General features: G+C 17.6%; 8 protein-coding genes across 8 annotated transcripts, besides 34 other annotated features; 3 read left to right on the top strand and 5 right to left on the bottom strand. All coding sequences in view use genetic code 6, as the record gives it.

Annotated features, from left to right (window-relative positions):
• The first annotated feature begins 272 nt into the window (after window positions 1-272).
• Window positions 273-341: a microsatellite.
• Window positions 342-823: 482 nt separating this feature from the next.
• Window positions 824-870: a microsatellite.
• Window positions 871-1,116: 246 nt separating this feature from the next.
• Window positions 1,117-1,217: a microsatellite.
• A 210-nt stretch (window positions 1,218-1,427) lies between these two features.
• On the bottom strand, window positions 1,428-3,670 carry IMG5_130980 (myb-like DNA-binding domain protein; the record flags this gene model as incomplete). Its single annotated transcript, XM_004032011.1, has 5 exons — window positions 1,428-1,467; window positions 1,939-2,080; window positions 2,403-2,624; window positions 3,481-3,498; window positions 3,667-3,670. 5 exons carry the CDS (start codon window positions 3,668-3,670, stop codon window positions 1,428-1,430), a joined length of 426 nt encoding a protein of 141 aa, XP_004032059.1.
• Window positions 2,099-2,158: a microsatellite.
• Window positions 2,103-2,158: a microsatellite.
• Window positions 2,746-2,792: a microsatellite.
• Window positions 3,092-3,167: a microsatellite.
• A 105-nt stretch (window positions 3,671-3,775) lies between the features above and the next one.
• Window positions 3,776-3,815: a microsatellite.
• A 157-nt stretch (window positions 3,816-3,972) lies between these two features.
• Window positions 3,973-4,054: a microsatellite.
• Window positions 4,006-4,054: a microsatellite.
• Window positions 4,006-4,086: a microsatellite.
• Window positions 4,087-4,141: 55 nt separating this feature from the next.
• Window positions 4,142-4,229: a microsatellite.
• A 705-nt stretch (window positions 4,230-4,934) lies between these two features.
• Window positions 4,935-4,984: a microsatellite.
• A 201-nt stretch (window positions 4,985-5,185) lies between these two features.
• IMG5_130990 (hypothetical protein) lies at window positions 5,186-5,664 on the bottom strand (the record flags this gene model as incomplete). The annotated part of the gene is made up of 2 exons (XM_004032012.1): window positions 5,186-5,428; window positions 5,482-5,664. 2 exons carry the CDS (start codon window positions 5,662-5,664, stop codon window positions 5,186-5,188), a joined length of 426 nt encoding a protein of 141 aa, XP_004032060.1.
• Window positions 5,665-6,172: 508 nt separating this feature from the next.
• Window positions 6,173-6,226: a microsatellite.
• A 1,392-nt stretch (window positions 6,227-7,618) lies between these two features.
• On the top strand, window positions 7,619-8,319 carry IMG5_131000 (hypothetical protein). The gene has a single exon (XM_004032013.1). It carries the CDS (start codon window positions 7,952-7,954, stop codon window positions 8,300-8,302), a length of 351 nt encoding a protein of 116 aa, XP_004032061.1. The 5' UTR covers window positions 7,619-7,951; the 3' UTR covers window positions 8,303-8,319.
• An 86-nt stretch (window positions 8,320-8,405) lies between these two features.
• Window positions 8,406-8,468: a microsatellite.
• Window positions 8,413-8,455: a microsatellite.
• Window positions 8,420-8,461: a microsatellite.
• A 369-nt stretch (window positions 8,469-8,837) lies between the features above and the next one.
• Window positions 8,838-8,871: a microsatellite.
• Window positions 8,872-9,100: 229 nt separating this feature from the next.
• Window positions 9,101-9,145: a microsatellite.
• Window positions 9,146-9,220: 75 nt separating this feature from the next.
• Window positions 9,221-9,264: a microsatellite.
• Window positions 9,223-9,271: a microsatellite.
• A 12-nt stretch (window positions 9,272-9,283) lies between these two features.
• Window positions 9,284-11,430, bottom strand: IMG5_131010 (lysyl tRNA synthetase family member krs-1, putative; the record flags this gene model as incomplete). The annotated part of the gene is made up of 4 exons (XM_004032014.1): window positions 9,284-9,660; window positions 9,777-10,103; window positions 10,236-10,727; window positions 11,121-11,430. 4 exons carry the CDS (start codon window positions 11,428-11,430, stop codon window positions 9,284-9,286), a joined length of 1,506 nt encoding a protein of 501 aa, XP_004032062.1.
• A 667-nt stretch (window positions 11,431-12,097) lies between these two features.
• Window positions 12,098-13,042, top strand: IMG5_131020 (hypothetical protein; the record flags this gene model as incomplete). Its single annotated transcript, XM_004032015.1, has 3 exons — window positions 12,098-12,163; window positions 12,359-12,416; window positions 12,765-13,042. The coding sequence occupies 3 exons, from the start codon at window positions 12,098-12,100 to the stop codon at window positions 13,040-13,042; spliced, it is 402 nt and encodes a 133-aa protein (XP_004032063.1).
• Window positions 13,043-13,294: 252 nt separating this feature from the next.
• Window positions 13,295-13,326: a microsatellite.
• Window positions 13,327-13,655: 329 nt separating this feature from the next.
• Window positions 13,656-17,831, bottom strand: IMG5_131030 (p-type ATPase, putative; the record flags this gene model as incomplete). The annotated part of the gene is made up of 14 exons (XM_004032016.1): window positions 13,656-13,803; window positions 14,070-14,733; window positions 14,781-15,103; window positions 15,215-15,482; window positions 15,545-15,620; window positions 15,706-15,837; window positions 15,888-16,283; window positions 16,325-16,611; window positions 16,704-16,813; window positions 16,873-16,955; window positions 16,996-17,191; window positions 17,238-17,317; window positions 17,360-17,485; window positions 17,535-17,831. The coding sequence occupies 14 exons, from the start codon at window positions 17,829-17,831 to the stop codon at window positions 13,656-13,658; spliced, it is 3,186 nt and encodes a 1,061-aa protein (XP_004032064.1).
• Window positions 13,808-13,839: a microsatellite.
• Window positions 16,628-16,685: a microsatellite.
• Window positions 17,832-19,011: 1,180 nt separating the features above from the next.
• Window positions 19,012-19,044: a microsatellite.
• A 249-nt stretch (window positions 19,045-19,293) lies between these two features.
• On the bottom strand, window positions 19,294-19,588 carry IMG5_131040 (40S ribosomal protein s27, putative; the record flags this gene model as incomplete). Its single annotated transcript, XM_004032017.1, has 2 exons — window positions 19,294-19,372; window positions 19,422-19,588. 2 exons carry the CDS (start codon window positions 19,586-19,588, stop codon window positions 19,294-19,296), a joined length of 246 nt encoding a protein of 81 aa, XP_004032065.1.
• A 1,887-nt stretch (window positions 19,589-21,475) lies between these two features.
• Window positions 21,476-21,511: a microsatellite.
• Window positions 21,512-21,857: 346 nt separating this feature from the next.
• Window positions 21,858-21,906: a microsatellite.
• Window positions 21,860-21,898: a microsatellite.
• Window positions 21,907-21,908: 2 nt separating the features above from the next.
• Window positions 21,909-21,946: a microsatellite.
• A 20-nt stretch (window positions 21,947-21,966) lies between these two features.
• Window positions 21,967-22,007: a microsatellite.
• A 174-nt stretch (window positions 22,008-22,181) lies between these two features.
• Window positions 22,182-22,248: a microsatellite.
• Window positions 22,207-22,256: a microsatellite.
• A 70-nt stretch (window positions 22,257-22,326) lies between these two features.
• Window positions 22,327-24,770, top strand: IMG5_131050 (vacuolar sorting protein, putative; the record flags this gene model as incomplete). The annotated part of the gene is made up of 5 exons (XM_004032018.1): window positions 22,327-22,826; window positions 22,879-23,371; window positions 23,414-23,725; window positions 23,777-24,551; window positions 24,595-24,770. The coding sequence occupies 5 exons, from the start codon at window positions 22,327-22,329 to the stop codon at window positions 24,768-24,770; spliced, it is 2,256 nt and encodes a 751-aa protein (XP_004032066.1).
• Window positions 24,771-25,069: 299 nt separating this feature from the next.
• Window positions 25,070-25,124: a microsatellite.
• Window positions 25,125-25,468: 344 nt separating this feature from the next.
• Window positions 25,469-25,497: a microsatellite.
• Window positions 25,498-26,126: the final 629 nt, after the last annotated feature.

Here is a 26,126-nt window from a genome sequence, read left to right on the forward strand (position 1 = left end):
ATACATATATATAAATTATTTTTTTATTTTAAATAAAAAAATAGAACAAGAATGACATTGCCATTACAACATTGGGTTTCTGTAAATTATAAAAAGTGATTATAAAAAAAGAATTAATACATATTAAATACGAACTATTTTTTATTTAAATATATTAGAATTTTTATAAATTAATAAGTAATCATTTAATAATATAAAATAAAAACAAGAAATAAATCAATTATTTATATTATGAAATAATTTTATGAAAAACTTTAATTTATATTTTTGGTATTAATTTTTTTGTTTTTTTTTAATTTTTAAAAATTAATCTTTTTTTTTTTTATTTAAAATATAAAAATAATAAACTATTATTTATTATAAATATTATTAAAAAATAAAGTAATAAATAAACATAAAAAAATAAAATATTAATTTATCAATTAAAATGATCATTTTATATAAAATTAAAGTTATTAAATTATGCATTATTTTAGTTTTACAATATCCATTCATAATTAGAATCTTATTATTGGCCTTAATTATTTTAATGTACTTAAGAATTATCTTAATTAGAATTTAATTAAGACGTCAAATTATCGAGTTCTGATTTGGTTTGGGATAGCATAAATTCAAGAGTGCATAATTAATTAATTAAAAAACTCATTTTTTAATTTTCTCCTTCAAAATTATATATTTGATTTTAATCATTAATTATTTTTTGTAATTATATTGAATTTAATTATTAATAACCTTAATTATTTATGTTTTATTATTAATTTAAATTATTATTTAACTATAAATTTTGGCTATTTTCTTTTAATTCATCCTAAGATAAATTATTATTTATTAATAATTATTATTAAGAATTTATTGATTATTATTATTAAGTATAATCTTATTCTAATTTTTGAATTTTATACGAATCTTAATTATTTATATTTTCATATTTATTATTTAAAGCATTTTATTTATTATCATTTTAACTATTTTGCTTATTATTAATAATTTATTAATTTTTATTAGAATTTTATTGCTTATTTAAAAGTATTTCTTACTTATTATTCAAAAGTTCATTTTAATTTAAAATTTTTTATATATTAGAAACATCTTCATTGTCAAAGATTTATTAATTTATTAATATTTCTTCTATATTTTAAATTTCTTTACTATTAAAAAAATCTTATATATTTTAAATTTCTTATTTATTTATAGAATCTTTTTTATTTTAGATTTCTGGGTTATTTAAAGTATTTTTATTTGTATTTTATTCATTTTACTTTTTATGAATAATAATTTTTTAAATAAAATATATATTTTTATTTTACATCTTTTTTTTTTCATTTAAGAATTAAATAAAAAACTAATTCATATTTTTTTTAAAATATTTCACAATTTTTTTTTATAATTATGATTAATATTATTTTTCGGAACTATAAATTTCCTATTCATTTATAAAGGGAAATTCGAATTCCAAATTTGCTTAATCTGGATTAAAAATGATTTTTTTTTATAATTTTTTCTTTTTTTTTCAAATAATTATTTTTATTATTCTTAAATATTTGCATTTATTTTAACATTTAATGTATCTATTTAATTTTCTTTTTCCTATGTATTATTATTATCACAGTCTTAAAATTTAATTTATTAATCATCTTTAGATTCTTATATTTATTACTATTTTTATTAAAGCATTTTAAGTTTTTTATATTTTTTATAAAACAAAGAATAATCTTATAAACATTTCGTACTTTTAATCTCGACATCATTATTTCTTAAAAGCCTATATAATAAATTAGATTATGAATATTCATTTTATTATTTTTTTCGTATATATTTTCTTTTTTAAGTGTTTAAGGCTAATTAACTAATTTTAATTTCTTGAGTTGTACTTTCAATTTATAAATTTTCTCTTTTTTTATGATTATTTATTATTTAAACAAAAAAATAAAAAAATACAGTTTGTTATTATTTAATTTGTTTTCTATAATTAATTTCAATTAATTTTAAGTCATTTTATTTATTAGATTTTTATCTGAGTCACTTAATAATTTCCTAACAGTGCTATAAAATCTATTTTTAACAGAATTTTCAGTCCTTCCTTTATATAAAAAATTAAATACATATATATATATATATATATATATGTATATATATACAAATATTTATACATATATATTAATTTTAGTATGTTTTATTTGGATTGTTTTTTATATATTTATTGTAAGTTTTTTGTTTGTTTAATTACTAACTATTATATAAAAAAAATTTAAAATCTATTTTATGATTTTTTTTTTTCAATAAAGTTTTTTTAAATAAATACAGTAATTTAAAATATAATAATGTTAAATTTAATTATTTTTATGTATTTTTTTAAAAAAAAAAAAAATTGAAAATACCTTATAATTATTTTGCTATATTACTCCAACATGATCCGTTTGTTAAATATCCTCGAAAAATAATATCATCTTCTTCTGGACTCCATAACCCTCTTTTTACATCTGGGCTTAAATTATTAAACCATCTCTCTCTACATTGTTTTCCACTACGACCTTTTATTGTTTCAGAACATAAAGACCATTTTTATGCACCATGTATTGATATCCAATTTTTCAATAAATTATCTTCTTCTTAAGTCCATGGACCTTTATTTTATTTATTTTATTAATTTAAGATTTTTTATTTTTTTAGTGTTTTTGATTTTTACCTTTTCCTTTTTATTTTTATTTTTACATTTAATTAAACACTATTTTTAATAGGAATAAATATTTTTTTTTGTTAAATTTTTTATTTATTTTTTTTAAAGATTTTATAAAAATTTTTTTCTCAATCTTTTTCTATTTTATTAATTTTGTTAAAAAAAATTTTTAAAAACGTATATTTTAATTAAAAATGTATTTGAAACATTAAATAATTTAATTTATAAAAGAAGTAAAGGAAGAAAAAAAAAATCTTTATAAAATTGTAATTATAAAACAAATTTAACTTTTATCATAAATTTAATTTATTAAAATATAAACTGTATTATAAAAATAATTTCTCTTTTTTTAATTCAATTAAGTTATATCTAAAATAAAAAAATAAGAAAAAATAGATAAAAAATAAACATATTAAATTAATTATAATAAAAATTTTATTTATATAAAAAATTAATTAAAACTAATATTTAATTTAGTAAAACAAAATTATTGTTTTAGTAAATAATAAAATTATAAATATTTAATAGAATTTATAATTATAAAATAAGTTTTGCCCTATAATAAAACATCATATGCAAATTTTAAGGTGTTAAATATTATATAAAAATTTATAAATGTATAAATTAAAAATATGAATTAATTTTATTTAACAATAACAAAAGAATAATTTCTACTTAAAATATTTTATATATATATATATATTTTCTTAAAAACTATCAAAATAATTTATAATAAATAAATAAATATATTAATAGTAAAAAAAATTGATTTATAAATATTAAGATACATATTTTATAATTACATTAAATTGAAGTAAAATCTATAAAAAATTTATATAATTATAGATAGAAAAAAGAATATAAATTATTAATTATATATTAAAATTAAATTTAATTTATAATATATAAAATATATAATTTAAAAATAAAATTAAAATAATTACGATTTATTTGATTAATTTATGCAAAAATAATAAAAAATTAATAACTCATATTTTATTAAAAGAATCAATTATTATAAATAAAAAACATTTATTTTATATTATAAAAAATATATAAATTAATAAAAATAAATTGTATTTTTATAAAAATTATAAATAAAATAATATAGTAAATTTTAAAATAAAAATATTAAATTGTTATTATTATTAATAAGAATTTATAATTTATAAATTTTTAATAAAAAAAAATAATTATTTTATAATTGTATATCAAAGTAAATAAAAAAATATAATAAAATTATATTAATTGTAATAAAATAAATGGATTATTATAAATATAAAATAACAATTTAAAAATATATTTAATTAAATATAAAACTTTTTAATTATAAATATATATATATGTATATATATATATAAATATATTTATATATATTATTAAAAATTATTTAATAACAATATTTATATTATTTATATATTTTTTTTTTTTATTATTATTATTATTTTGCATTATATATGTTTTTTTTTAATATTAAAATAATATTTTTTTTTTAAATATTTTAATTTATATTAATTTTTTTATTTTAATTTCTAATTTTTATTAAGTTTTTAAATTTACAATTTTTTTTTATAAAATAAATGTTTATTTTGTTTAAAAATCTAAAAACATAAATATTTAATGACAATTATAACTTTCATTTAATTTATATATTATATATGCATGCAATTTATTATATAAGTTCTTATATAATAATAGGTTTTGTTACAAATCCATCACATCCAGTATTTAGACAATCTTATTTATCAGATTAATCTGAAAAAGCTGTTACAATAATAACTTTATTTTATTTGTTTATTTTTTTAATTTCTTTAGTTGCTTATAGACCATCCATTACAGGCATATTAACATCCATAAAAATAATATCATAATTATTATTTTTGACTTTTTCAATAGCTTATTATCCATTATATGCCTCATCAATTTATATATTATTATTTGTTGCTTTTGATATTAATAATTTTAAGGCTAAAATATTAAAAAATATATCATCTACGATTAATATTTTTTTATTTTCGAGTAGTTTTTGTAAAATTACATTATAGTTTTTTTATTTTATTTCTCCTTTTATTATTTTTAATGGTTATTGCTCATTATTTTCAAATATGATATCCTTATTTTATTTTTCCACATCTAATATAAATTTATAATAATTTAAGTTTCTTGGAGATGAACTATTTTGTTTTTCAATATAATTTAATTCCGAAATTTATTAGGATTCTTGACTATTAAAGCTTTATAATATGTCTGTACTTTTATATGATTTTTGATTTTCTTAGTATATTTTCTGATTTTAATAATATATTTATTTTTAATTTTTTTCATATATTTTTTAGTTTTATTAATTAATATTTTAAGGTTCTTTGTGTTTTGTAATATTTATAAATTTTTCTTTTTCAGATTAAAGTTACTATTTTAGGTTTTATTTACTAAATTAAAGACTTTAAGATATGCGTTGGATATTTTTATTTTTTGTGTCTTTTAGTGTATTAATTTCTCTCGTAGTATTCATGGGAAATTAAGAGTTAAAACATTTATTGTTATTTATTAAAGAGCTAAAACGAAATCTTATTTATTATTAAATAGCATTTAAGTTAAATTAATAATTCGTTTATCTTTTTCTGTATATGTTTTTATATATATAAAAGGATATTTTAGTCCCTTAATTCTCAGTCGATTATATGAATAATTTCGGATAAGGGCCTATTTTAAATATTAAGCATTAACAAATATTAAGTCCTATACCTGCTCCTTTTATATTTATATTATTATTTATATTTTGTTGGTATATTTTTATTTTTTACCATGCTTTTTGTTTAATTTAAATTAATTTGTAATATCTTAACCTAATTATATTATATTATATTAAATATCGTAAGGAATTCCTACTCCCGTATCAATGACATTTACTTCGACTATATTTTAGTCTACATGTGATTGTTGTATAACTATTTTTATATATCCTTCTAGGGTAAACTTTAATGCATTTCCTACCAAATTTATCATTATTTGTTTTAATCTTTAATAATCAGTATTAAAATTGATATTATTTAAGTTATTTATATCTATTATTATTAGTTTCAATTTTTTTTTTTATGTTGAAGTTTAAAATAATCTTGTTATTTCCTTTAATAATTTTGTTATTTTAAATTGTTTTATAAAAAGTTAAAAATCTCCTTTTTATATTTTAGAATAATCCAAAATATCATTTATCATCGCAAGTAAAAGTTCACTATTTATATTTATATTATGTAGTAAATTATTTATATCGTCAGGCAAGCGTTATTCTTATTAGAAAATGCATTAAAGCAATAATATTATTCCATTTAATGGTGTTTTTAAATTGTGAGTTATTGTAGATAATGTTTAGTTCTTATATTCTTCTATTATTTGCTGTCTTTAATTTATTACTGTTTAGCTTATATTATTTAATATACATAATATCGCATTACTATTATTCCATTAACAATTTACTATATTTATATCAAAATAACTTTTTTTTTTTAAATAATATATATTTTTTTTTTAAAAAAAATTATTTTTTATTTTTTTATCTAAAGTAAAATATATTTTTATTTATTCTTTAAATAAATATACCTTTTATTATTAAAATTATTTTCAAAAGTAATGTTTAAATATGTTTCTATATAATTAATTTAGTTAATATTTTCATAGAATTCATAATTATTAAATTTATTTAAAATAATTTATTGAAGATTATTTTAATTTTTTTTAGCTTTAAAATCAATATAATAGAATGACTTTGATTTAGAAGTTAATTAAGTGGAATTAATTTTTTATTTAGAAATTATATTAATATGATGATTTTCTTTTAATTACTTAATATTATTAAAAAATTTTAATTTTTAATTAATTTATTCGGCATTTTCAGCATCCAAATCTTCCAAACATTTTTTATTTGCAAATTTAATTTAAAGGTTTTATTCTTTAGTTTCTTTATTTTCGTTTTTTGTACATATAAAAAGTCCACAAGGCATAATGTTTTTTAATAAAACTCTAAAATCTTGATTTATTTTATGTTCTTTTAATAAAACATAAAATTTAATCCTAATTTGCTTTTCATCTAAATATTATCTTCCAATGTATTGAAAAATGCAAAAAATCAAAATAAGTCTTGGTTTGATTTTTTCGCCTCTAAATTCCAAATAAAAGATCATTATTATGAATAAGAACACTTTAAGATGCCATTTGTTTATATGAGATAATATAATATTTAGAAAAGTTACATAAACAATCGCAAATTCTATAGTGTCATCAAATTTATTATATAATGAACTTAAGTAATAATATTCTACGAAAAGTATCAGGCTTATACAGTTTATTAAGTCTATGCATATTGTTGTGATTTTAAATTACGTATTGAGTTTTTTATACAAAAATAAAAGAATTATTATATTTCCAAAAAGAATGTAAGATATTATTATTTATTTTTAGAAAAAAGAAATTACTATTATAGATATAATTAGATATGATATCATTTGAATTTGTAAGAAATATTTTAATTATTCTATATGGTAGAATGATTGAAGTTTTTAATATTCTTCTTCTATTTGTAAGGATGTGAATGCGAGTGAATATTTTTTTAAAAATTTAGTGTTTATTTTTTCAAAGTCTTTTAATATGTTTGATTTTAGCATTTTTTAAAATATGTTACTTCTTGAGTTATTTTTTTTTTTTCTTTATATAAAAAAAAAAACTAAAAAAACAAAACCAAAACAAATTAAATTTATAATCTTTTTTCTTTATTAATATTTTTTTTAAAATTTTTATTTTATATATTATTTTTTTTATTAAAATAAAAAACCAATTAAAAAATTAATTTATAATAAATTTTCAAAAAAAAAATAAATTTCAATCATTTAAAAATTTCTAAAAAAATTAAATTATCTAATTCCATATATCAAAACTAAAATATACAACTACTCCTAAATGATCTGTATTTCCTTTTTCATAAAATTTAAATTTTTATATGTTTAATATTCACAAAATACTACCAAAATCCCTCATATACGCAATAACTCACTCTAAAATTTCAAAAGATTAAAAAAAATTATAACCAATAGTAGTTTAGCTTAAAACTTCAATACATACTACTCCTATTAGACCACAAACACTGGCTTAAAGTACTTTTTAAGTGTTCATATTTTTATTTTTATTTTTAAAAAAAGCTAATAAATTTATAATCCCAAAAATATAAGTACTTATAGTGATTGATATAGGTAAAACTTCAGGAATTCAAAACAAAAAATATCGATGAATAAAGTCCAAAACTACTCATATTAAGTGTATTGGAAAATATTATTGGAAGAGTATTTTTGGAAATATGATAAATTTCGCCTCTTTATTATTATTATATAATAAACTATGTTTGTGTTTTTATTATTTAAGGGCTCAAATACTTCTTAAACATACTGTAATTCCACCGAATCCACACAATATAAGATTCGAGAGGACTAAAACTTTTTTTATGGCAATACTGGAGGTTTTTAAGGCGGTTAATAGACCGAATCCTGTAGATTTATATATTCGATAAAGAAATGCATTTCTTCTAGATATTTATGGAGTAGAAGTTTGCTAAAAGATATCAATTTGTAGTATATTTGAGTAGTTTTTACTATTATCTAGTATTATATTTATGTTATTTACATATTCTAAATTTAAGTTTTTTTGGTTATTTTTTATTGTAGATTAGAGTTTATAGAAATTCATTTTTTTTTTTAATTTTAATTTTGATTTTTTTTTTTAATTTTGATTTTTTTTTTTTTTTAATGTATTTTGATTACATTTTTTAGGGAAAAATATTTTTTAATTCAATACTTAATTGCTATTCAGTTTTTTTAAAATTAAATCATAAAAATAAAAAAAATTATATATGTTTATTTTTATCTATTATAATCTAGTTAAAGGCAATAAATAATTTGCTTTTATTTTTAAATAATATTTTCTATTTTTTTTTGTTAGGTTAAAAATAAAAAATACAAATTTTTAATAATAATAAATATAAAAAAAAAATTATTTAATATTTTTTTTTATTTTTTCGATGTAATCAAAATTAAGTTATTTTTTTAAAATCTATATAATTTATATATTATAATCAAAAATATATAAACTTAAGTTTATTTTAAAAATTTATAATATTTTATTTTTATATTAATTATATTTTATATTCATTAAAAAGTTTTTTTTTTTTAATATTTAACATAATATATATATTAAACGTTTCGATAAAAAAAAGTAATTTTATACTTAAATAATTTATTTATCAAAAATATTTTTATTTCTTTAATTAATTATTACAAATAATTTTTAAATGAAAATAGTTTTTTATATTTATTTTAAATTTATGTTTTTTTTATTATATATTGCACATATATAAAATTTTTTTTAATTAATTAATTTATCTTTTTCAAAATAAATTATTAAAATTTTTAAAATAAATAATAAAAACTTAATATTATATATTTCTTTCTTTCTTTTTTTCTATTAAAAGTAAATATATAAATCAGTTATTTAAATATGTAATCAAATAAAATAAAGTCAAATAAAATAAATTAAAATAAAATAAAATTAAAAAGTCGCTTATAATCAAATAATAGGTTTTATAGCTGGAAAAAGCAAAACTTCTTAAATATTAATATTATCAGTTAAAAGCATAATAATCCTATCAATTTCAAATCTACACCCAGCCGCAGGACATAATCCATGTTCCAAACATTCACAAAACTCCTTATCATATAGTATAGCTTTATTATCTCTTTTATTTTTATCACTAATTTATTATAACATGTTTTTTCTTTAGACAAAAGGATTATTGATTTCAGTAAATCCATTACAAAGCTAATAAAAATTGGCAAAAAGTTAAAATTTTTCATTAACAGAAGGTTTATTTCTATGATATTTAGCCAAAGGAGACATAAAATTAGGGTAATCAGTAATAAATGTGGGATTTCTGCAATCTACTTCTATAAAATTATTTACGAGTTTATCAATAATCTTTTAAATAGTAAGAGGTTAAGAACAGAACATTCTAAATTATGTTTTTTAGCTAAATTATCAAAAAACACTAAAGCTTCTTTACTTTCAAGATTTTCAGGAAATTTTATTGCACCTAATTTTTCACTTAAAGCTGGCATAATTGGAAGTCTTTTAAAAGGAGGAGTAAAGTCTATTTCGTAGAAATTTTCAGTTTTATAATTTTTCTCTTATGGATGAAAATTAATTTTATAAGAACCTGTTATTTCCTTTACTAATCCAGAAAGGAAAGTTTCGACAATTTCTATCATATATTCATAATCTGCATATGCTTGATACAATTCACATGAAGTTTATTCTGGATTATGGGTTCTATCTATAGATTCATTTCGGAAACTTTTTCCTATTTCATATACTCGTTCAATACCTCCTACTAATAGTGTTTTTAAATAAAATTCAGGAGTAAGTCTCATATACATGTCAACCTAAATCATTATGATGAGTTATAAATTGTCGAGCTTTATATTTAAATTTAATATAATTATTTTTATTTATTTATATTTACATGTAGCCTCTCCTGCTGGAATCATGTTTATTTGTGGCGTTTCTACTTCAAGATAATTTCTATTATTTAGGAAGTTTCTTAAGTATTAGATAACTTTAGTTCTAGTAATGAATATATTTCTTATTTCTTGATTAGTAATTAAGTCTAAATATCTTTTCCTATATCTTGTATCTTAATCTTTAAGGCCACTCTGTAAAGAAGGGAGCATATGAAGACAGGGAGAAAGGAGAATTATTTTATTTACAAAAATTGAAAGTTTTCCATTTTTATTTCTGTGGGGTCTTCCTGTAACTCCTATAATATCTTCTGTTTTGAAAAGTGAATTAATTTGGTTAAAATCTGATTCTTTTTCATAAAATTGCTTATTGCAGAGAATTTATAAATGTACCCCTTCTTGTTAAACATCGTAAAAAATAAGAGATTTTCCAGAAGTGTGAATATTTGTTATACGAACTCCTAACTATACTTCTTTTTCAATAAAAGTATTATTTTCTATAAGTTGTGTAGAAAACTCTTTTACAAACTAAATAATAGTATGAGAAATTTAAAATGAATGAGGATAAGGATTAATGGTTTTTTCTTCTAAAAATTTTTATATTTATTTTTATCGATTTTCGAAATAAACAATCTGACCTTATTAATTGTTGTTTTTATTTTTAAATTAATTATTTTATTCTTATTTTTTTTCTTGATAATTTTATTTTTAGTTTTCCTTTACATTTTTTAAGTTTTTATTATCTAATACAAAATTTGGAATTTATTCTTCTCTTTTTATTAATTTTCATCCTATAAAGGTAAAGAATACAAAACTCGAATTTTTTTCCTTTTTCTTAAGCTCTTTAATTTAAACAAAGCCAATATCTCTAACATGTTTTACATGAGTACCTCCACAAGGACCTCCTTCATCAAATGAACCCAATTTAATCCACCTAATATTGATATTTTTAGGTATATAAGACGGAATATTAAGATTATTTTTAACAGCTTGTTCATATGTGTAGAATTATATACTAACAGTATCTTCTTAAGGAGTATTAGTGATTATTCTATTTATTTCTTTTTGTAGCTTTTCTTGTAAATCTTTTATGTTCTCTTCCAATTTTTAGAATGATTATTCTACATAAGGAGAATCTTTGAAATGATAAGCTTTTTCAGAAATCCAATTTAATCCTATATTTCTAATTACCGAGTCCATTAAGTGTCTCCGGAATGTAATTGCGCACACTATATTCTAAAAATATGATCTATTTGTAATTCTAGTTTTTATCCTATTTATAAATTGGGATTTAGGATATTTCGTGCCAGGTTTAGTTTTTTTCTCGTTCAAATATTAGATTTTAGACTTATATTTGCACACCCGTAAGAGTTTTCAAGTATCCTTTATCGGCAGGTTATCCTCCTCCTTAAGGATGGAAAATTGTTTGATCGAAAAGAAGTAGTGTTTTGTCATTTTCATGTACTATTTGGATTATTTCTACAATATGAGTGTATTTTTAAGAGTCTAATAGATATAAGTTAGGTATTTAAATGCTTTACATAAAAAAAAATTAGATTTATTTTAATAAATTTGATTTTTTTTATTTTGAATAATTATCTGATAAAATAAAATTATCAAATTTATTTTTTTAATAAAATAGAAAAATATAATTTTATATAAACTTATATTTATTATAAAAAATCTTTGAAGCGATATTGATAAATTTATAATTTTATTATATTAGTATTATTTATTTATAAATTTATAAATAATCAAAAAATAAGTAAAAAAATTAATTTAATTAAAATAAATGGCAAATATTTATAAAAATCATTAATTTGGTGAATAAATACTTTAAAAAATAGAAAACTTAAGAAAATAAAATATGAACAACTATTCTGGACTTCTTTAAATTCTTGAAGATTATTTGTATGTTTTAATTTCTATTATCGTATCTGAATACTTTTATTATAATTTTACATTTAAAATGTTTTTATTTGTCTACTTTATTAGCCTTATCATAATAGGGGCTAGATAAAGAGGAATAACTAATATTTTACATTAATCTTCACATGAATGCCTTGCACGAAATCCTCTTTTAAACTATATATTAGGTACTTATTTTTCAGCTTATTTAATAATGTAGACTTGGACTGGATATAGAGTTTCTCATTGTGAAAATCATCATCCTGAATTTAGGAAATGTAAACAAAGATCCTGATTTATAAGAACTTTCTAAACTCAAGTTATACAATAAGAACAAATAAGAATAAAGAAAAGTTGTTATAAATTATATGATTTAAATTATTTCGCCTAAATATACTTTTAGGTATTTAAAATATCTTATTAGGCATAGAATATTATAGAAAAATGAAGATAAAAAGGAATCTTTTAAAGAATAATTTACTATTTTTTTTTGTGCGTAATTTTCTAAAAATTTAAAATATGGAAATTCGTCATTTTTTATTGGATTGTCCCTTTTTTGACTTCTACAAATTGGTTTGGAAGTTTTATTGAGCTTATAGAGCATTATCCATTACTTGATTATACAGTTTTTGATATGCCTCATATTGAACTTAGTAATGTTTATAAAACTAAAAATAGAATTATTTCTCCTTTTTTTAATTTCTTTATTGGTATCCATTGGGAAAGCTACCATTTAGTCCACCATCTTTTCCCAAGAATGCTTTCTTGGGCATATGAAGAAGCTCATAATATTTTAATGAAGGATTCTGTTTATGAAAATCTTAGTTTTCATAAAAAAACTGGATTTATTAATATGATTAAGTCTATTTTGGAAACTCCTTATAAATAATTAATTGAATAATGAATGTGACATGTGACATGTTTTAATTTTAATTTTTATTTTAATCTAATTTTAATTAAATAGACAAAAAATATATATTATATTATAAATAATTTTATATAAAAAATTATTATTTTATTTTAAATAAATATCTTTTTAATTTATATTCTATTTATATATTTTTTTAAATAAAATTATATGTAAAAATTTATGCTTGTTTAATATTTTATTATATTATTATCAAAAGTTTAAAATTTTATTAATTTCTTATTGCGGATTATTTAATTATTATTTAATATTATTTAATTCACTACTATTATCAATAAAATTATTAATAATTTATTATTATTAATTTGTATATTAATTTTTGGCATAATTACTTATTTAATTTTCATATTTCTTATTATTAGTTAAAATATCTGACTTATAAGCGTAATACTAATTTTAATTATGTTACTAATCTAAATCCTGTACACTAAATTTCTTATCTTTTCCATTTGGTAAAGAGTTAATTTTGAAAATCTTTTACTTTTCAATTTAATTGAATTCATCAACATTATTTAAATCTTCATTTTTATTTTTTATTTTTTTAAATCTAATTTAATTATTATTTTAAATATTTTATTTCTTAAAATAATCACTAGACTTTTATTTTTTTATTTTCTTAAGTTGTTTTTCCTTATTTAAATCCTATCCTTAAATTTAAAACTAAGGAATAGATTGCATTATAATCGACTCGTTTTTTACATATTATTAATTATTATTCCTTTATAAAGAAGCAATACCTAAATTAAAATTTTATTATTAAAATTATTATTATTTAATATTTATATTTTCTTTTGATAAAATGAATAGATTTTTATCAATTTTTTTATCGAAGATTCTCAAATTCATATTTTTTCTATGATACTCTAATTAATGAATTAACTCTTTTTAAAAAATATAAGAAAAACACTTCTAAAACTATCTCCCAATACACACACTCCCCACAACTAAACCATAAACAAGCCAAAACTTAAAATTTCCAATAAAATCATTCAAATAAAGCTACAAAGGACCCTCAAATTAATCCCAAACATATGCAAAAGAAGGGAAAAAAAGGACCACAGTGCCTAAGATATAGGCTATAAAAGTCAATGGAGTCCAATATTTCGTATCTAAAAAATTAACAGCCCAAACTACACCTACTGTGCAGAAAAAACATGAAATAGAAAGCTACCAAATACCATCGTTTTTCCCGTTTATGTTTATAGAGAAGTTTTAGTAGGAATATAGAACAAAAAAAAAAGTGAAGACCGATAAAACTACTCCCATAGAAAACCAAACTAAAAATGTTTTATAAGAAAAGGCTTTTTTAGTTTTTTGGCGTTTGTATAATTTAGGTAATAGGCCTTAAATGTGTTCAGATTCGTAAGAATTAACATCTTACTCAAATGAAGCGAAGTATACAGGGGCTATGGCCGTTATTATGCTATTAAAGTTTAATAAATAACCATCTTCCCAGAAGGTTTAGCCGGAAAAGCCTGAATAAAAGCCAAAAAAAAACTACTAGAGGGTAAAAACAATGTTTTTAAATATAAAATAGTTCAAGAAATATGATGTCCTTAATAAATTCCATCTACCATGTACAAATAAAAGACGCTATAAAAAACGGAATTAACCGAAATAATAATCACTACTTAAAGCTGCTTAATTTCCTTCTTTTCCTATTATTCCTATTTTTCACATTTTTTTTTGTAATATTTATTGGATTTTTTTTTACCTACTCCTATATCAGCTTCTTGTATCATATTAACATCATTTCCACCATCTCCAATTGCTAGAACAGTTTTTCTTAGGTTTATTTTAATGAATTTAACTATTAAGGCTTTTTATGTTGGGGTAGATCTACAGCATATTACCGTATGACATTCTTGGATTAAATTTAGGAATTCTTATTTAGAGTTTTAGTTTGAGAATATGAAGGAAATCGCATCTCCTTGAATTATTATAGCGAATTTTCTATAGTTTTTGGATGGTTTTTTACTATTGAGAATTTTTTAGTCAGTTTCAATGTCTTTCATTTAATTGTTTAATTTTATTTGGCTGATTTTTTCTTTTATTTTTAACAATTTATTTCTTACAAAAAATATTATTTTTTATTTTTATATAATAAATATATTTAAATATATAAAATTATTCAAATACAATATAAACGAAGTATTTTCTATCTAAATTTTAAACACTTTAGTCTATTTAGTTAATAAATTACATAAATATCCAATATTTTCAGATGTTTCTAATTTATCTCCTGTCAACATCCACACTTTTATATTAGCTTGATGTAATTTCTATAATGTTTAAGGTACCCCATCTTATAGTTTATCTTCTACAGCTGTAGCACCTAATAATTCGAATCCATTTTCTATTTAATTTTCAAGCTTTTATTATTTCTTTATTTTTGTTATAACAAAAAAAATACTTCCTGGAGTTTTTATTAATTGGTATCGTTTTGTAAATTTCCAGTTTCGATATTTGTTTGAAGACGATTGTATTATTAAAGCCAGTCTTCATATACTTTTTGAGGAATTTCTTTTTTTCCAAGACACAATGTTCTTAAACCCTTTTAAATATTTTATTTTAAAAGTATGACTTTTTACAAATATTTTTTTAGTTTAATTTTTTTTTTTTATATATTATAAATTTACTTTTTAAGAATATTTTTGTAAACTTTATTAAACTATTTATATCTATTCTTAACTTGTAAAATTACTTAAGTTTTACATTAAAAAAGAATCAGCTCCTTTTGTATAAATTATTATTTTATCATCATTAATTCCCTATATTAAAAATAAACTATAAGTATATATAAGGGTATATAAAAGTTTACCTAAATTATAATACTCATTCTTTTTCTTTCACTTGTAAAATCGATTTTCTATAATAACTTATAAGTCAAAACTTCTCCTCCGACTTTTATAAAAATCTAATTTGAAGTTCTTTTCAAAAATTTAAAATTATACTTAGCTGCAGCCTCAACTAAGCAAACTTCATCAGGAGAAGAGCCTTAAAATTATATTTTTTCTTATTTTTCTTCTACCACTACATCATGACATAAAATAATACATAACCAAAAATCATAAAATTCCTTATATTCTTCTCCATTATGAAATTAATCAGATTCATCTATTTTTGAAAAAAGACTTTTTAATTCGCTATCAGAATGCTCATTTCTTCCTATAATAGCATATTTAAAAATCATATTATTACATGTAAGTGTTCCTGTCTATTTTATAATATTTATTTTTATTTATTTTTTTATTTTACTTTATCAGTAAAAATATATTCTATTTTTCCCAAATCTTCATGGATTAATGTATTTATTACTTTAATAGGATATTTAATACCTTCATTATAATAAACCATTTCAGAATCAAATTCTATTGTGGTAGCTTATATTACTTTTACAACTTCTAAAGAAATAATTAATGATATTGGAATTAGAGAATTTAAAAGTAAAAAATAAGTGAAATAAATCAAAATTCCTTATACTTCAGGGTCAAATAATATATATTTTTAATCATTACTTGATTCATAATATAAATAATAGTGATCTTCTTTATTATCATATTTTATGTTTTTTTATTTCTTTAATTATTTTTTAGGTTTTATTTTTATTTATTTATTTATTTTTTTACATAAAAACTAACTGATAGTATAGAAGAAATTAAACATAAAATCGTTTAGATTATAAATGTGATAATAATTATATTATTTAAAATTTTTTCAACATCTGTTACTTTTTATTTTACCTAACTTTTATTTATTTTTTTATAAAAAAATAAATTAACAGTATATATAATATATAAATATACCCTTGATTCTACATTATTTTTGTATTCATACCACTATATACAACCATTCCTACTACCCATTCTGTATTTTTAAGTGTACAACCCTTTAATTTATTTTGTTATTTCTTCTTTAAAAAAAAATACACTTAACAAAATATTGTTATTATTTAAAATTAAAGGATGAGATTAATTTTCGTCAATATAAATAATTCCTTTGAAGTTATGTACTCTATTATTTGGTTTTTCGCAAACTAAATGTCCTTTAAAATCTATTAAAGGATATTCTCTACCAAATTTATTTATTTATTCTAAAGAATATTTTGATTTTAAATTATTTTCCCTTTAAAAATATAAAATTAGTATATATAAATATATACAAAATATACCCATCTAAATTTGATGTTTCTACAAACGCAATTCCATTCTCATCACTTGAAGTAATTAATAGTATGTCTGAAGGTATAATCTATATTTTTTTAATTAATTTTTATGAAAAAAAATGCTTTACTTATCCATTATTAATTTTTATTATATCTCCAATTTAAATATCTTTCCACTTAATAGAAACAAAGTTTTTATTGTTAAAAACATAACATATTTAGTCATTCACAATATCATCATTTCTATGCCTTTTCTAGATTTTTTTATAAAAAAAACATTATTTTTGAAAAAAAAAAAAATACATAATCTTCAATTGCTTCTCTTGATAAAGATACACATAAAACTAAAACTAAAGGACCTATAGCTGAAAAAGGAGATAATGGAGAAATTATATTTATACATTAGACTATAGTTGCTGATAAAAAATAAAGGTTCGCTGCTCGCATAAATTATAGAATTAATGATTTTGGGGCGAAATTCCACCATGTGTATTTCGATGTACGGATTTCGTTTGTAAAATATAATGAATTTTATTGATTTTATAATCTATTGTTTAAATATACAGTAATTTTATTTGATTCTTATTTTTAAGTCCTCATTTACTTTTTATATATGATATTGTGAATATTGATAAATAAAATTTTAATTAATAATTTATTTATTTAAACACATTAATAAGTATTTTTAAATATATATACTACTTATTCAGATTTTTTTATTTTTCTCTAATTTTTTTTATATATTCAATCAATAAAAAAAGGCGTTTACATATTATTTCTGGCTTTTTTTGTTTATTTGATTATATTTTTTTTTAAAAAAATATATATAAAATATAAAATCAAGTTAATAGATGCATTAATATATTAATCATTTCATTATTTATTTTATATTTAAAAAAAATAAAAAATATTTAAATAAACAAATTTATAATACATATTAGTGATACACATATAATAAAAATTCATTAATAAAATCTTTTAATATTATATCCTTAAAATAATTTTGGTAGACATTTCTTTTAATTATTCCTTTAAAACTAAGGATAAAAATAAAGCATTTATTAAAAATATTTGAGCCCCCCCATTTATTACTTGATTAGATATATATTTTTAAAAATAAGTTAGATATTTTTTTTTTAGACACATTTCTTTAATATTGAATTCTATATTTACATCCTAATCTATTTACACAGACATAAATCATACTACTTAATAATTTATATTTTTAACAAATATAAAGGAATGGAAAAAAATTATCTATAGGACTTCTTAAAATTATTCATTTAAAATATTTCCATACACAATAAAAGATTTAAGTTTTATTCTAAGTAAGTTCTTATTTGAAATAATCAAATGCAGGTTTATATTTAATTTTTCGAATTCAGTTCTAGTTATATTTTCAGGAATAAGTACAAAAAGCCTTTTTATATAAAAAAAGCAAATTCCAAAAAATAGAAATCAGTTTTATTTTTACTTAAAATACTAACTATTTGGAAAATCTTCGAAATTCTTTTTAAATTATTTATATACCAAAGTTTTTTTATATTTATAAATATTTTAGTATGTAAATGTAGATAAAGTTTGTTTATTGTTTGGGTAATTTATTAATGGATTTTCTTTATTTTTTTCGATAGAATTTAAAAATAGAAATTTTAAGGGTTTTTTTATTATTTAAATATGGGAGGGAGAGTTTAGTTATTATATTTATAGATTTTTTTAATAGCTTTTTGCTAATACCTGTAATTTAAAATTTTAATTTTTTTTTTATATTAAGATATTATTTATTATTTTTTTAAGTTTATTATCTTTTTAAAATAAATAAATAAACAATATTATGTATATGAATTCATTTTTAAATATAAAAATAAATATATATTATTTTATTTATTGATATAAAAAATTCAAAATATTATTAGTATATATTATTATTTAGAAGAAAGTTTAAATAAATCTTTAATAAAAATAATAATAATACATATACAAAACTTATTTATTAAATATTATTATCACTCTATTGCTTTTTTTATCTCTTTTAAAATAAAAAACAACTACTTTTTTTTTTTCAATTTTTAACTTTGAATGCACATCCAGGAGTAATTTAAGCTTTACCCCCACTTGGTTTACATAAAATTGCAGAGCATCTATTTATATTATAATATATATATATATTAATAAAAAAAATGAATATACTTTTCACAAAGAATAGTTGATTATGCATGTGAAAAAATCATTTAAACGCTTTAGCAGTTCATACATTTAATATCCATGAAATATGAATTCGGAGTTTGAATAATTCTTTTAAATTTATTTTTTTATTTTTCTTATTCGTAATGAGGGTTTAAAAGATCTCTTTCCATTTTTTTTTTTTTTTTTTTTATAGAATAAATAATTATAATATAAAGGCTTTTTTGTTAATAATTTTATTTTATAATAATTTTATATATTTATTATTTTAATCCTTTCTATGAAAAAAAAAAAAAAAGATATTTATATATATTACAAATTTTTAAATAAAATTTTATTATATAAATAATTTTTAAATCATAAAAATAATTAAAATTCAATCGAAATTATTTTCTAATTATTTTTTTAATTTATTTTAACAAAATTTTCCCTATTATCATAACCCAAACTAAGGTTTCTTAAGAAAGCTAAAATACTCCAAATTTTATATAAATCTTTTATAAATTATGAGAAGAATATATTCCTAAAATTCTATTTTTTAATTATTTTAAAAAGGCAAATATTTCAAGTAAAAAAAATAGATAATTATCATTTTAATTGTCAGCATATTATACTAATTCATCTATTAATTCCAAAATGAAAATTTTAAAAGATAATTATATATAATTATTGCATTTTTATTTATTTATTTTTATGAAAATCTTAAATATTTTAAATTATTTGATAAAAATTCGAAAAAACGTCATATTCATATTTTTTTTTCATTTAAATATCTTCTTTGTAAGTTTTTTTAAAAAACAAGAAATTATTCACTATTGTAATATTTTTCTAAGTTAATTTAGTTGTTTAATTTCTTACTTTTTTTCAAATAAAATTCTTTGATTTAGTACAGTAAATATTTTAGTTTTCTTCCTCTATTAATGAGGCAATCATTAAATTCACTGTCTTATTGAATTTTAGTCCAGTTTTAATTATGGTTGTAAGCTAAATTATAAAGAGTATAATTCTTTTCACATTTATCTATAAAAAACACTATTTTGTCAATATATAATATATATTGTTTACGTTTTTTAGATTTTAAGCCATTATAGGGCCATTTATTATTGCTTAAGGCTAATTAGTTTGTGCATTTGGCTTTTTTTGTTTTTGTACTCTTCTAAGTCTTTTAAATTCGGATTAAAACTGCTTAAGCTGGACAATTTGGTTAATTTTGATACTATTTTTTAACAGTTTGAATTGAATTTATTGCTTTATTAATTTAAGCATTTATAGTTTGTGATTTATTCCCATATATATTTTCTATGATATTTAAAATTAAATCATAAACAAATTTAGATATTATAAATTTATTAATTGGGAATTTTATTTTTAAGTATTTAAGCCTTTTATATATATGTTAATATAAATAACATAATATTCTTAAAATAATATATAATAAAGACAAACACCAACTGATTGAATTTTTCTTTTTTTCAAATCATAAGAAGGATTTCCTTCAAGAGCCTATGGAAACATAAATATTGCCAATCCAATAAAAGTATGGGATTTTTAGCAAGAATCTAGGTTATTAAGTTCCTTTGCAAATTCAAATTTGGTGATTTTTAATTAGCCGTTTTTTAAGAGGATGTGTTAGCTAATTTTAAATCATAACGAAAGATGTTTATTTTGGCTAACATTTACTATGGCTTCTTCTATTTGTTTTAAAAAAGTCTAAACATAAAGCCTTGGTTATAAATGAGATATATTTTAGGCATTATTCTTGCAAAAAAATAAACCTTGTATTTTTATATTTTTTTTTACTAATATTTCTTTTTTTTTATATATGAATTAATTTCTGTTTTTTAATAATCATAAAAATTCATAATACATGGGCACATTATATATAAGATAGTCATGTTTTATTTAATATATTATTAATTTTAATTAATATTATAATTTTGCTTAAATTAATCGATTTTATATTGTTAACGAATTAAATGATTTATTATAACTATTTCAACTACGGAAAATCATATTTGGCAGTTGGTTATACTTTAATAAACTTAATAAAATTTTCATAATAATTTGTTTATTATTCTGTAATTTGTTTATTTTCTTTTCTTGTCATTTCAATATTTTTTTTCGTTATTTTATTTTTAAAAAGATGTGGGTTTGCCAATAAATATTTTATATATATTAAATATTTTAGATTAATATTTTTTTTATATTTAAATAAGAAATTATATTAAATTTTTTTGTTTATATTTTTATTAAAAATTAGTAATTATTATTTTTTAAAAAATAATAATTAGAAAATATAAAATATAAAGAATTTTTATCACAATTTATATTATGTGTAATAATTAAAATTTAAATATTTAATAATTATTATAGTATATAATATTAATAAATTAAAATTTAAGAAATTAAATACAATGCAAAAAATAACTTTGATATATATTTATTAATAAATAAAATAAATTAAAAATAATAATAAATAATAAAATATAATTGATATTTTTAATAAAAAAAATATTTATTAAAAATAAAAAAAATTATATTATTTGTAATTAATTTAATATTAAAAAAAAATTAATTATTAAATAAAATTTATAAAAAGATAAATAAATACTTATATTAATAAGTATTTAAAAAAATATTTTGCATTTATTATTGATTTAATAATTATTTTAAATTTTTTAAAATATAAGTCAATATATATTTAACATAATTAAAGAAAAAAACTTTTATTATAATTTTTATAAAAAAAAATAACATTATTAAAAGATATTATAATAATTTAAATTATATTTATATATATATAAATATATTTAATAATTATATATATTAAATATATATATTTTATATAATTAGTTAAATATTATAAAATTAAAAAAAATAATTTTATATTAATAATAAAATAAAACTTATAATGGAAGACGTAGAATAAGAAAAATTTTTAGACTAAGCTCGTCAAAAAGTAAAAGAATAATCATATTTTATGAAAAAAGGTTTAGAACAGGTAAATCTAAAGGAAGGTTTGCGACATAGTGCAATCATGTTGGAAGAACTAGGCGTAAAAGATCATTAATCATTAAATCCTAAAAATTATTATATACTTTTTATGCAAATATTTGATGAATTACGTCTATTGGAATAATACTTCAAAGAAGACTACCGCAGAGGTCGCAAAATGATTTATTTATATGAGCAAGTTTAACATTGTAAAAAGTTAATTCCTAGGCTATATCTTTTGATTACAGTAGGTTCCGTATATATATAAACACATGAGGTCGGGGCTAAAGAAATTCTTATGGACCTTTTAGAAATGATAAAGGCTGTATAACATCCAACTAGAGGGCTATTTTTAAGATATTATTTCCTTAAAATGTGCAAAGATAGATTACCTGATAAAGATTCGGAATATTGTGGGTAATATATTTATTATTAATATTATTTTTTTTAATTTTTTTTAAATATATAGAGACGGCGGAGATATTCATGATTGCATAAATGTAATAACGAGAAATTTAGGAGAAATGAATAAATTATGGATAAGAATGAGCGGTAAATCCAAAGGTAAACCGAAAAGAGAATAAGAAAGAATCGATTTAAAACTCACAGTAGGTGAAAATTTGCATAGACTAAGTTCTTTAGAAGGAGTCAATTTAGAACTTTACAAATCAACTGTTTTACCAAAATTAATAGAAATTGTGACTTCTACAAAAGATGCGATTTCTTAATAATTTTTGGTTGATTGTATTATTTAATGCTTTCCTGATGAATACCATTTGTAAACTTTATAAGATATGCTTTAGGTATGTACGAATTAACTTGATGTGAAAGTAGATACTAAGACTATTTTTATTAATCTTATGGATAGATTAGCTGAATATGCGATTAGGTATGAAGAAGTTTAAAGTACTTTTTATTCAGATAACAATATCTATGTTATGTTTAAAAATAATATTGATAGTGTAAATTAAATATATATTTATTTTTATATTTTGTTTTTTTAGATGGTTGAAAAATCTTAAAATACAGAATTTAAAAAAGTGTTAGATTTAATGGCAGCTTTTTTGAAATTTTCATTAAAATGCTACAAATCAAATTCAAATTATGTTAATTAAATTCTTAAAACATGCGCTATTATTTGTGAAAGATAATAAGAATAGGATTTTTAAGATGATTGTTTGAAAAATATTGTTAAGTTTTTAACTATGCCGTTAGAAACTATGTCTTTATTTATTTTAACTATGGATGAGTATCCGAATTTGATGAAATATCTACCATTTTCGAAAAGAAGATAAGTTGCTATTAAAATATCTTAAGTAAATTTATATTATTTTTATTAATATTGATTTATTCATTGGTAAAAACAGGCTGTTGTTAATTCAAAAAAACATATATCTGATATAAATTTAGCTAACTAATTAATTTTATTCATAAATCCACTTTTAGAAAGTTGTAAAGACTATGAAGAAGTAGAATAATATGAATTTGAGCAAGAATAAAATTTAGTAAGTAGAATGGTTCACTTAGTTTTGGGAGAAAATGCAATTGATTATTTAAAAATATTGCAATTATTTTTAAACAAATTTAAACAGGGAGGAATTAAGAGGCAAAAATACACTTATCCAGCTATTATGTTTGCTTTGGCAAAATATACACATTACGTATATGATTCAGGATTTGTAGATGAATAAATTAATTTCTAAACAATTTTTTAGACTATGAAAATTCTCATAGATGCATTGGTTAGTGAAAATCCTACTTTTGCTATGAAACTATATTTGTAGTTTTTGTCAATTATTAATTAGTTTGATTAATAGAAATCAGTAATATTTTATTTTATATTATATATGCATATAAATTACATATATAAAAAGTTGGATGAATTTACATATGAAATAGCATCTTAAATTTTGACTATTTTCCAAGATGAGCTAAGTGATGCAGATATTAAGCTTTAAGCTTTGTAGATTATTATAGGTACTTTATCTAATATTACATGCTTAGGAGATGAAAATTATGATACTTTGGCTACTAATACAACTTAGTATTCCTCTAAATTATTAAAAAAATAAGATTAAGTTATTTCGATTTTGAATTGTGCTCATTTATTTTTTAATGATTAAATTGTAAAATAAAATATATGTTTTTTTTTTTAATTTTTTTATTTAGAAAGATTAAGATTCAGTAATGAAATGCTTTTAAAAATCAATAAAAATTGCTGCTACTTTATTAAAAGCTAGCCCAAAAAATATTGGAGTTTATTTATATATCCTTAATAGATTTTTCGTGTTTTGGAATCATTTCGAAGTATATATAATTTAGTATTTTTATAATTTACAAATTTTTTAAGGTTAAATATGATGAGATATAATAAATTATTAATTTAATTAAAGATAATTTTGGAAGTTTAGATGATTCTGAAGAATCTTAATAATTAAAGTTATATTGGAAAAACACAATTACTTATATTTAAGAAAAAAAAGATAGCAATGTTTAAGGATTTTAATAAATAAATGTTTGATAATTTTAGTATGAATTTTATACGATTTTATTTATACATATTTATTATTTAATAAACTTTATTAAAATAATGTATATGATAAATATGATTTTGTATTATTAATTTAATAAAATATATTATTAATTTAATCATTTTTTAAATTTTTTTTTTTATTAAATAATATATTTTTTTTTATATATATATAATTTATTTTTACAATAATTATTAGCCTTAATTTGTATTATAAATCAAATTAAATATTTTTTATGTATTAAATATATTATTTAATTTAACTTTTTTTAATTTAAATTATTTTTCTCCAACCTAATATAAATAATTATATCTTTTTTATAAAACAAAATTTTAATTGTTTTGAACATTCAATCTTAAAAAATAAAAATTAAATAAATAGCGGAAAGTTAGATTGTTTATTTATTTTTAAATGACGAAAATAAAATATTTTGTAGTTTTTTATTTTATTTTTTATTAATTTATAGAATAAACAAAGAAGAATAATTATAAAAAAAACTAAAAATTAAGTGTATAAAAAAAGAATAAAAATATATATAATATAATATAATATAATATTAATGTAAAAAATATAAAAAAAAATAAGAAATTTAAATTATTTATATTTTTTATGATAATAATTAATAGCAATAAATTTATTTAATGAATCAAAAAAAATATTAAGAAGACAATATATATTATAAATTAAAAATTATTATACATCATATATATTTATTTCCATTTTATTATTTAAATTAAGAATTAATATTAAATTAGTAAAAATTTAAATTAATATATTAATTCATACTTATTAAAAATACATATATTTAATTATAATTATATATATAAAAAATTATGTATATATATTGTTTTAATAATAGTTTTTATATTAGGTTTAAATATAAAAGTAATAATTTAATAAAAATATTTTTGTATAAAATTTCATTTGAATTAATATCTTTTTGATAATTAACATATTATTTATAATAATATACTATACTTAAATAAAATATTTTTTTATATAACATTTTTATAATGATTTATTTTTAATTTGATTTAAAAAACTTTAAAATTGACCAAAAATAAATTAAAATAATTAAAATATGAAATATCAGCCAATATTTTTTTTTGATGAATTTAAAAAAAATTATAATAAAATACAAAGAAAAAATAAAAAATTTATTTTATTAGATATTTTAAATATAAAT

This window comes from Ichthyophthirius multifiliis, assembly GCF_000220395.1.
Source record: "Ichthyophthirius multifiliis unplaced genomic scaffold scaff_1120509251025, whole genome shotgun sequence".
NCBI lineage: Eukaryota > Ciliophora > Oligohymenophorea > Hymenostomatida > Ichthyophthirius > Ichthyophthirius multifiliis.